This window comes from Oryx dammah, unplaced genomic scaffold, assembly GCF_014754425.2.
Source record: "Oryx dammah isolate SB20612 unplaced genomic scaffold, SCBI_Odam_1.1 HiC_scaffold_18, whole genome shotgun sequence".
NCBI lineage: Eukaryota > Metazoa > Chordata > Mammalia > Artiodactyla > Bovidae > Oryx > Oryx dammah.
In genome coordinates this window covers 106,273,516-106,284,472 of record NW_024070202.1, presented here as the reverse complement: position 1 = coordinate 106,284,472, position 10,957 = coordinate 106,273,516, and the positions used below count along the sequence as shown (strand labels likewise).

Genomic DNA, 10,957 nt, shown 5'->3' with positions numbered 1-10,957 from the left:
CTCAGTTGTATCTGACTCTGCGACCCCATGGACTGCAGCATACTAGGCTTCCTTGTCCATCACCCATTCCTGGAGCTTGCTCAAACTCATGTCCGTCAAGCTGGTGATGCCATCCAACCATCTCATCCTCTGTAATCCCCTTCTCCTCCTGCCTTCAATCTTTCCTAACATCAGGGTCTTTTCCAGTGAGTCAGCTGTTTACATCAGGTGGCCAAAGTATTGGAGCTTCAGCTTCAGGATCAGTGCTTCCAATGAATATTCAGGACTGATTTCCTTTAGGATTGACTGGTTTGATCTCCTTGCAGTCCAAGGGACTCTCAAGAGTCTTCTCCAACATCACAGTTCATTAATTTTGATAAATATTCCAGATTACTCAATTATGTTTTTAGAGGATGGAGAGAAAATGCATTTCCAGATGTTACTCAGAAAGCTTCCTGAATAATCTGAATCTGTTTAAAAGACATGTGGACGGGGAAGGAGAGAAGTTGCCAGAAGTTCAAGCTGTAAAGCCTTGCTATATTTTGGTGGCTGCATCAACTCAGGCTCATCAGAATCACCTGGAGAACTGAACAAACTGTCCAAGTTCCAGCCCTGGAAATCTTGACTTCATTGATTTGGGGCCAGCCTGGACACTGGTATTAAAAAACAATTTCCTCTAGAGATTCTGATGTGTGGCCAGTGTCCACAGTCACTGCTTCAGATAAAGAGGGTGGGGTAGAAATGGAAGACTCGGGTGAAGAATTTGTCAAGCATCACTAAGATTGTGCCCATGAAGCAAAAGAGAGAAATGAAGATCTACCGCCAATACCAAAAACACACCAAGTGAAAAGATCAGATCAGGTCTGGGGAAGAAAGAAGGTAGGAAGAGAGCGGTCTAGTTGAGGAAAAGGCAGAGCTGGTTGGGGCAGGTGCTTTGAGTGTGAATCTTAGAGACTACTTTTTAAAATAAAGGTGGACTTGAGCCTGAAACCTCTTCCAGGCTCTTTTCAGTCCAGGGTTGTCCTGAATCAGTAGAATGGAATGGGCCACAGGGTAGATAGCCATGATGATTTTGCACAAAATATTCAAGGGACTATTGATGTCAAAGAAGTTGGACATGTAGAGAAAGAGAGCGAGTACTTGGAAAATATAGAGAATGAGAAAGTAGCTGATAGCTCTGATGGCCCCCAGGTGAGCCTCCATGCTGGGGTCTCTGGAGCCAGTGGCATTGCTTTTCATGTGGAAGATGTGTCTTTTGAGAGAGATGATCAGCAGGGTGGCTGCCAGGATAAACACGATCAGAGGGATGAAGATCCCCAGGTTAAGGAAAAGAACCAGGTTAATCACAGTGGCCTCCGCGAAGGACTTTTTCTTAGTGGAGTTGAAGGAGGGGAGAGAAAAAAGATTGTTACAATTCATAGTATAGATGTTTTGGAAGAAGAGCACACTCTGGCCCAAGGAAACAAACACTGAAAGCTGCAGAAGCCAGGGCATCAGTCCGGAAATTCTCCACTTCAGCTTGAGGAAAAGGGGGTAGGAGAAATCCGCCACCTTCACGAAGTAGAAGACACTGAGCCAGGCAGCAAACCAGAGGCTGCAGTGATTTAAGAACATGAAACATCCTCTGAATGTGTGATATATGATGTCATCATTATAAAACTGTGGGAATGTTGAGCTTAAGGTAAGTTCTAGCATCATGAAGCTTTGTAGAACTATTCTGGATACACCCAGGAAAAGCAGGATCTTGCCACTGGTGGAGAGTACCTTATTGTGAATCCATTCAGCTGTGTTTATCACTGCAATGAACCCATTTGCGAGAATACCAAGGATGCATTCCGTGCCGATAATTATTAACATCAAAGTGACAAGAGATGGTGACAGATCCTTTTCTGAGGAACTGCAGGTTTGGATCATCCTGAGTGTTTGCTCTTCTTCGATGTCTGGAGGAAAACGTCTCCTTAGCACTTGATGTGCGGGTCTGTCATAGCTCCCACTTGTCATGTCACAAGAGGAAGCAGTTGATGCATCATTTCCAAATCTACATCATTTGTTTATTTTAAAAGTCTAAATCTGGAGCTGCAAATGATGGAAGGATTTGTTTCCTGTCACCTCCCATGTATTTTTGGATGCGCTGGTGGGTGATTTCAATCGTGGGGCCCAGGGGAGAACTTGAGAAGACTCTCCTTTATAAATCACGAACACAGAATTGAGAGCTGTGTTTCTTAATAGCTCCAGTTAAGTCAACCATCTGTTCACCAAGTCCCTGTTTAACTGTTTCACTTGTTACCTCAGAGAACTGATTGAAAATAATAATAACTTCAAATATCTATATCTATCTCTCTCTATATATAGTTCTTATGTGCTAGGCATTGTCCAAACGCTTTCATAGGTATTATGAAATTTGAACCTTACAACAGCCCTATGAAGAATGTACCTTTATTTTCTCCATTTTGCAGGTCAGGAAACTAACTTATCCAAAGTCAAAGAGGGAGAGAGAGAAGGAGAGCTGGGATTCAAACCCAAGTCATGTGGCCCCAGAGACCCTGTTCCTTCCCCCTGTGTTACACTGCCCTCACATGTGGATCCTTCTGTGTGCACCAAAGCCTAGATGCAGGGTTGGCTTAACTGTGACGTTTCATCCTAAAGGTCTTTTGTGGTGGCCTCACTACCTAAGGAAAGAATAACTGAGTTGAAAAAAACCGCACCTGTGAGTCGGTTTATTATTATTATTTTTAACTACTCAGAACGCTTTGGACACTTCTGGTCACTACACATGTGTGGTTCCCCGCCCCCCTTAGTAAACAGTTCTGCAACACCAGCTGGGTGTCCTACAATTCAACTCAGTTCTGACACACTCTACCTGGAGATAACGTCAGATCCACAGATTATGGACTCAGTCCCAGAAGACTGTCCTCACTTCAGATGCCTGTCCCAAGCCCAGGTTGTTACCCATACTTGTGTCCTATTGGTTCTAAGGTAGAGTTATGGCCCCCTTTTGGGGTTCAATTGTTGAAGTGGCTTATAGAACTCAAGAAAACAGCTTATTTACATTTACCAATTTATTATAAAAGGATATGATGATAGATGAACATCCAGATGGAAGAGACACAAACAGTGAGTCTGAGAACCTGGGGCACGGAAGTTCCATGCCCTCTTTGGAGTGCCACATCCCCCAGCACCTCGTATGTTTACTAACTTGAAAGCTCTTTGAACCGTGTCATTTTGGGGTGTTATGGGGGTGTTCGTTGCCGAGGCACAAGTGATGAGATCATTGACCACTGGTGATTGGTTCAACCTCCAGCCTCTCTCCCTGTCCTGGAAACCAGAGATTGGGACCGAAATTTCCAACCTTGTATTCACAGTTTGTTCCCCTGGCAATCAGTGCCCATTCTTGGGGTATGTTCCAAAAGTCACCTTGTAACATAGCAAAAGACTGTTTTTAAAAAATATTTTTATTTATTTGGCTGTGCTGGGTCTTTGTTGTGGCCTTCAGGCATTAGGGTCTTCTTTGTTGCAGCATACGGGACGGGATCTCTTTTGAGTTGCAGTGTGTGAATTCTAGTTCTCTGACCAGGGATCAATCCCAGGTGCCCTACACTGGGAGCGTGGAGTCTTAGCCATTGGACCACCAGGGAAGGCCCAACAAGAGACATTTTTGTTGATCTTCTCACTTCGGAAATTCCAAGGGTTGTAGGAATTCTGTGCCAGAAAAGGGGATAAAGACCGGTGTATTTCTTATTATAAATCACCATATTAGAATAATAAAGCCAGAGGACACTGATTTTGAGAGACGGTTTCTTTACAGAGGCCAGTGTTTTTACACAATAAATGACTTGAGAGACAATAAATCTATTTATTTACAAATGGTTGCACACACACACTTGTATGCACACAAACACATGTTTACCTTTCATCTTAAACAAATCACTAGGAAAATGAGGGTTGAAGGAAGAGTTCCTTGTTCCTTTACAAGGTAGGCAAATCACCATGGGGTGAAAACAGCACCCCAAGTCATGTAATCTGTTTTTGGAATATTAAAACCAAAAGAAGTGAAGAAAAAGTTTTATCTCGGGGAGGTTGTTTCTGATTTTAAAATGTGAGCGCAGTACACAGGATGATAAAATGGACTTCTAAACTCGGAATCAGTTAACTTTTATGAGTGTACATAACTCTACAATAGTAAAGTAATTCTAGTAAAGAGAAGGTTGATGGGTGAGATGTCTCTGAAAATGTTCATCATATTTAGTTTTCTCTTTGCTCAGGACTTCTTTCTTTATTTGTAATTTTAATTTTTGCTTGTTCTGCGACTTTGTCGCTGTGCACAGGTTTTCTCTAGTTGAGGAGGGGTGGTGCTTTCTAGTTGCAGTGCAGGGGCTTCTCATTGCAGGGGCTTCTCTTTGCAGGGGCTTCTCATTGCAGGGGCTTCTCTTTGCAGGGGCTTCTCTTGCAGGGGCTTCTCGTTGCAGGGGCTTCTCATTGCAGTGGCTTCTCATTGCAGGGGCTTCTCATTGCAGCGGCTTCTCATTGCAGGGGCTTCTCATTGCAGCGGCTTCTCATTGCAGGGGCTTCTCTTGTGCAGCACAGGTTCTGGGCACATGGGCTTTAGTAGCTGCAGCACATGGGCTGAGGTTCTCTGCAGCCTGTGGGAGCTTCCCGAATCAAGACTTGAAACTGTGTCTTTTGCAGTGGCAGACATATTCTTATCCACTGTGGTGGTAGTGGTGTTGGTGGTGGTTTAGTCGCTAAGTCATTTCCGACTCTTGTGACCCCATGGACTATAGCCTGCCAAGCTCCTCTATGGGATTCTCCAGGCAAGAATACTGGAGTGGATTGCCATTTCCTCCTCCAGCTTATTCACTGTACCATCAAGGAGGTCCAGGACTTTTTAAAACAAGGCAGAAAATTTCAGAAAGTTTTCTGCCCTGATTAATAGTTTTAGACAAGTTGTTATGAGTTTAACCATTGTATCTTTAAACCTCTATTTCTGAACTCTAAATGCTTCCCTTGAATACAATGTCATAAACAACTGCTACCCTGCTTGTTTCCATCCACTTGTATAAGTAGGTCTATAGCATCTTGGTACCTCCTATTTGGTTTTCAAGAAACTTTTTCTTGTCACGGACTCTCTTCCTCTTCTGCTGACCCAGGCTTCCAAGAGCATGAGGCATAATGGAAAACACTCTCTGAAGAGTTTGATGCCACTCTTATCATTTGTTTTGCTCATTACTGTATTAAAAAAATAAGATTTAAACTGAGTAAATTTGGAAATGGAATTGGCTCTACTCAGTGATTTATGAATCAGGCAGCAAGTAGAAAGAAGCTCAGAGAAGCTGTACAAAATGGAAGAATTTTATAGGCAGAGGGGCCAAAAAAGGAAGTTTCTGTCAAAGAGTGGCGTGTTTCAGATAAGGTCACCTTTCTTTTGATGGAAGGTGGGGAATCTATCAGGTAGGTTACCTCACTAGTGCTGATTGATTGGTTAAAGGTCACGTTCCTGAGAGAGGCAGACTTATTACCTAAAGTCTCAGTTTGCTGGTGTAGGACCTAGCGTAGGTGACTCCATTCGGGGACTGTTTCTTTTTTTTAACAACTATATCTCATTCCTGGCTCCTAACATAGAGCCTGACCTCCCAGTACATGGATACTTGCTGGTGAATGAATGACCGGACTAGTGAGTTCTGAATTTCAGGGAAGTTCTTGATACTCAAAGACAGGCAGAGAAATGACAGTTCTTACCACCTGTTAAGTCTTGAACTCTTGGAGGTCTGATTCCCAAATCAAGTGTGGGAACAGGAACAGTGAGACTGAGTGAAAAACACAGCAGTTCTTTGTGGTTCTGTGAGAGAAGCGCTGGTGGGAGGCAGAGAGGACAAAAGAAGAGCACAAGACTGGAGTGACCTCAGCGTGGGGGCTGGGTTTCACAGTGTTGGGTCCTGTGGAGAGGTAGTGAGCAGGAGCAGGGACCATGCACACCGTCAAAGCCATTTTTAATTTATTTTTTAAAATTGAAGCATAGCTGATTTACAAAGTTGTGCCAATCTCTGCTACACAGTAAAGTGACTCAGTTATGGATGTACTGCTGCTAAGTCGCTTCAGTCGTATCCGACTCTGTGCAACCCCATAGATGGCAGCCCACCAGGCTCTCCCATCCCTGGGATTCTCCAGGCAAGAATACTGGAGTGGGTTGCCATTTCCTTCTCCAGTGCACAAAAGTGAAAAGTCAAAGTGAAGTTGCTCAGTCGTGTCCGACTCTTTGCGACCCCATGGACTGCAGCCAGCCAGGCTCCTCTGTCCATGGTATTTTCCAGGCAAGAGTACTGGAGTGGGGTGCCATTGCCTTCTCCATATGGATGTACAGATGTTCTCTTTTTTTAAATATCCTTCTCCATTATGGTTTATCACAGGATATTGAACATAGTTCCCTGTGCTGTACAGTAGGCCTTGTTTATCCATCCTATATATAATAGCTCACATCTGCTAATGCCACACTCCCAGTCCTTTGCTCCCTGACTCCCTTCCTCTTGGCAACCATGAGTCTGTTCTGTCTGTGAGTCTGTTTCTGTCTTGTAGATAGATTCACTTATGCCATATTGTAGATTCCATATATAAGTGGTATCATATGGTCTATGTCTTTCTCTTTTTGATTTGCTTCACTTAGTATGATAATCTCTAGTTGCATTCATGTTGCTGCAATCATCAAAGGCATTGTAGAAGAGGCTGTGTTTGCCATACCTTCTGGCAGCATTGATTCCTGCAATGGAAAGAAGAATACATTTTCTTTTGGTTGCACCATGCAGCATGCAGGATCTTAGTTCCCTCTCCAGAGAGCGGGCCCACACCTCCTGCAGTGGAAGTGCTGAGTCTTAACCACCAGACGTCCAGGGAAGTCTCAAGAATATTGTTGATGAGAATTCCCAGGGGTAGTCTGAAGTGGGGTGAAGTGACCTTTCTAGGTGAAGAGGTGATCTTTTAAAGTACTACTGGTGGACCGCTATCTAAATAGACATCCAGTTTGCTAAATATACCCTGATATATTCAAGTGTATTTCTAGCCATGGAAATCTGATGGAGAAAACTGAACCATTAGGTCTTTTTAAAGAATGGCTTTAAAAAGTCCAGTTTATTTGGTTATGTTTTTTACTTACTATATTTTAAAATTTATTTTTAATTGGAGGACAATTACATTACAATACTGTATTGGTTTCTGCCATACATCAAGATGAGTCAGCCATAGGTATACATACGTCTCCTCCTTCCTGTACCTCCCTCCCACCTCCCACCCCATCTCACCCCTCTAGGTTATCACAGAGCACCAGCTTGAGCTCCTCGTGTTTTATAGTAACTTCCCATTAGCTATCTGTTTTACTTATTATTTTGAAGTAGTTTTTGATGTCGAGATGCCTTATAAAGATGGTCCAGAGAATTCCCATATACCCTTCATCCAGCTTCCCTAATGCTCACATCTTATATAAATAACCATGGTACAGTGATCAAAACTATGAAATTCGCTTAATTATAGTACTGTTGGCTAAATTGTAGGCTTGATTTGGGTTTTTCCAGTTTTCGACTAATGTCTTGCTCCAAGCTCTAATTAGAGTGCTGCGTTGCCTTTGGTCATTCTGTTTCTTCAGTCTCCTCTAGTCTGTAGTAATAGATTCTTGGTCTTTCACTTTTTCTTTTTATGGCCATGACCATTTTGAAGAATACTGGTCATGTATTTTATAGAGTATTTCTCGATTTGGATTTGTTTCACATTTTTTCATGGTTAGCCTGGAGTTGTCTAATCTGTTCACCCAACCCAATCCCCAAGTCTCTAGCAACCACTACCTTTTTTGTCCCAATATTTTGCTCTTCTTAGATGGCATATAATTGAATTTATACATTATATGGCTTTTTGAGTCTGACTTCTTTTGCTTAGTGAAATGTATTTAAGATTTAACCATGCTGCTATGTGAATTGATAGTTGAGCCACATTTATTGTTGAGTAGTATTTCATGGTTTGGATAAACCAGTTTGTTTATCTATTAAATATTTTCTCTGTTGAAGGACATCTGAGTCACAGTTTTTGGCAATGCTAACTGATAAGCCTGCTATCAACATTCACTTATATACATGTATATTTCACTTGGGTAAATTCCTTGGGCTTTCCTGGTGGCTCAGATGGTAAAGAATCTGCCTGCAGTTTGGGAGACCCAGGTTCAATCCCTGGGTTGAGAAGATCCCCTGGAGAAGGGAATGGCAACCTAACGTGTAGTAGTATTTCCTCATGATTTTAATTGGCACTTCCCTAATGACTAGTGATGTTGAACATCTGTCTATACACTAATTGGACACATATATACTTCTTCAGTCAAGTGTTCACAGATTTTTGCCTATTTAAAAAAAAATTGAGTTGGTTGCTTACAGTTGAATTTTAGAAATTCTTTATGTATTCTAGTTATAAGTTCTCTATCACCTATGTGCTTTGCAAATATTTTTCCTCAGTCCATGGTTTAGTTTTTCATTCTCTTAATAATGTCTTTCACAGAATGAAAGTTTTTACATTTTGATAAGTTTAATTTATTAATTTTTATACAATGAATTATGCTTTTGTTGTTACGTTGAATAACTCTTTGCTAGACACAAGGCCACAAAGGTTTTCTCCTTTGCTTTCTTTGAGAAGTTTTATAACTTTACCTTTTATGTTTACATTGATGATCTATTTTGACTAAGCTGTTGTATAGAATGTGGAGAATGTGTGGAGGTTTTCGTTTTGCTTTTTGCACATAGATAGCCAACTGTTCCAGAACCGTTTGTTGACATAAGTGTTCTTTCTTCATTGAATTGCCTTGGCACCCTGGTCCAGAATCAGTTGTCTGTATTTGTGTGGGGCTACTTCTCAACCGTTTCTTCCATTCTGTTGATCTATGTGCTTATCCTTTTATAAATAACACTCTGTATCAATTAGAATACATTTTATAACTTTATAAAAAGTTTTCAAATTGGATAGTGTGAATCTTCCAAATTTCTGGAAGTTTTTCAGAATTATTTTGCTGTGAGTGGAGGTTCTGATGCTTTTCAGCAGTAACCACCATAGCATTTCAAAGGGGCATTTTCTTCCTGTGGTTTCTGCTTCCGGCCACAGAAACTGCCATATCTTTCAGCTGCCTTTTGGACTGAAGTAAAAAGCAGAGCAACGTTCTCTTCTTCTTCTTCTTCTTTTTTTTTTTTTGTGGCTGCACAGCACGGCATGTGGAATGTTAGTTCCCCAACCAGGGACCAGGGATAGAACCCATGACCTCTGCAGTGGAAGCATAGAGTCTTAACCAACTGGGTGGCCAGGAAGTTGCCCATTCTTTCTTTCTTTTTTTATATTTGTATCATTTTAAATCCAGAGGCAAATGATAATTTAGACTGATAATTGTAAGATAATAGCGGTTTAGATTTCACATTTATTGCACTCTATAGGATGCTCAAAATTCTCCAAGCTAGGCTTTAACAGTACATGAATTGAGAACTTCCAGATGTTCAAGCTGGATTTAGAAAAGGCAGAGGAACCAGAGATCAAGTTGCCAACATCTGCTGAATCATAGAAAAAGCAAGAGAATTCCAGAAGAACATCTACTTCTGCTTCATTGACTATGCTAAAGCCTTAGACTGTGTGGATCACAACTATGGAAAATTCTTAGAGAGAAGGGAATACCAGACCTCCTTACCTGCCTCCCAAGAAATCTGTATGTAGGTCAAGAAGCAACAGTTAGAACTGGACATGGAACAACAGACTGATTCCAAATTGGGAAAGGAGTACATCAAGGCTGTATATTGTCACTTTGCTTATTTACTTATATGCAGAGTACATCATGCAAAATGCTGGTCTGGATGAAGCACAAGCTGAAAGCAAGATGACAGGGAGAAATATCAATAACCTCAGATATGCAGATGACACCACCCTTATGGCAGAAAGCAAAGAGCTAAAGAGCCTCTTGATGAAAGTAAAGGAGGAGAGTGAAAAAGCTGGCTTAAAACTCAACATTCAGAAAACTAAGGTCATGGCATTGGGTCCTATCACTTCATGGCAAATAGATGGGGAAGCAATGGAAACAGTGACAGGCTTAATTTTCTTGGGCTCCAAAATCACTGCAGATAATGACTGCAGCCGTGAAATGAAAAGATGCTTGCTCCTTGGAAGAAAAGCTATGACCAACCTAGAGAGCGTATTAAAAAGCAGAGACATTACTTTACTGACAAAGGTCCGTCTAGTCAAAGCTATGGTTTTTCCAGTAATCATGTGTGAATGTGAGAGTTCGACCATAGAGAAAGTTGAGTGCTGAAGAACTGATGCTTTTGAACTGTGGTGTTGGAGAGGAGTCTTGAGAGTCCCTTGGACTGCAAGGAGCTCAAGGGAATCAATTCTAAAGGAAATCAGTCCTGAATATTCATTGGAAGGACTGAGGCTGAAACTGAAGCTCCAATACTTTGGCCACCTGATGTGAAGAACTGACTCATTGGAAATGACTAATGCTGGTAAAGATTGAAGGCAGGAGGAGAAGGGGATGACAGAGGATGAGATGGTTGGATGGCATCACCAACTTGATGGGCATGAGTCTGAGCAAGCTCCAGGAGTTGGTGATGGCCAGGGAGCCCTGTTGTGCTGCAGTGCATGAGGTCACAAAGAGTTGGACACAACTGAGTGACTGGATGGAACCGAACTAAACTGAAGAGATCCCCATAGTTGATTTTGTTGTTAGAGTTTTTGCTTCCCTTATGGCACGATGACCATTTCATTATGTAATAAGCTCTGTGTTTTTGTGTTTTTTTTCCTCCAGTGTGCATGCTATGACTCTGTTTATTTATAGGAATTCCGTGAAAATATATTATGTGATCAATTATAGTTTTGATAATAGTGATTTTTGTGTGAAAAATATAGAACATTTTAAATAAAAAATGAAAAGGACTCATGATTCCATGACTCAGAAATGACCACTGTACTCAGTATTTTT

The 10,957-nt window shown here is 41.5% G+C and overlaps 1 protein-coding gene across 1 annotated transcript; it reads right to left on the bottom strand.

Moving 5' to 3' along the window:
- Window positions 1-831: 831 nt before the first annotated feature.
- On the bottom strand, window positions 832-1,938 carry LOC120877576 (taste receptor type 2 member 39-like). Its single transcript, XM_040259910.1, is given in 1 exon segment — window positions 832-1,938. A coding segment is annotated over 1 exon segment (1,062 nt). The 5' UTR covers window positions 1,894-1,938.
- Between the last annotated feature and the right edge of the window lie 9,019 nt (window positions 1,939-10,957).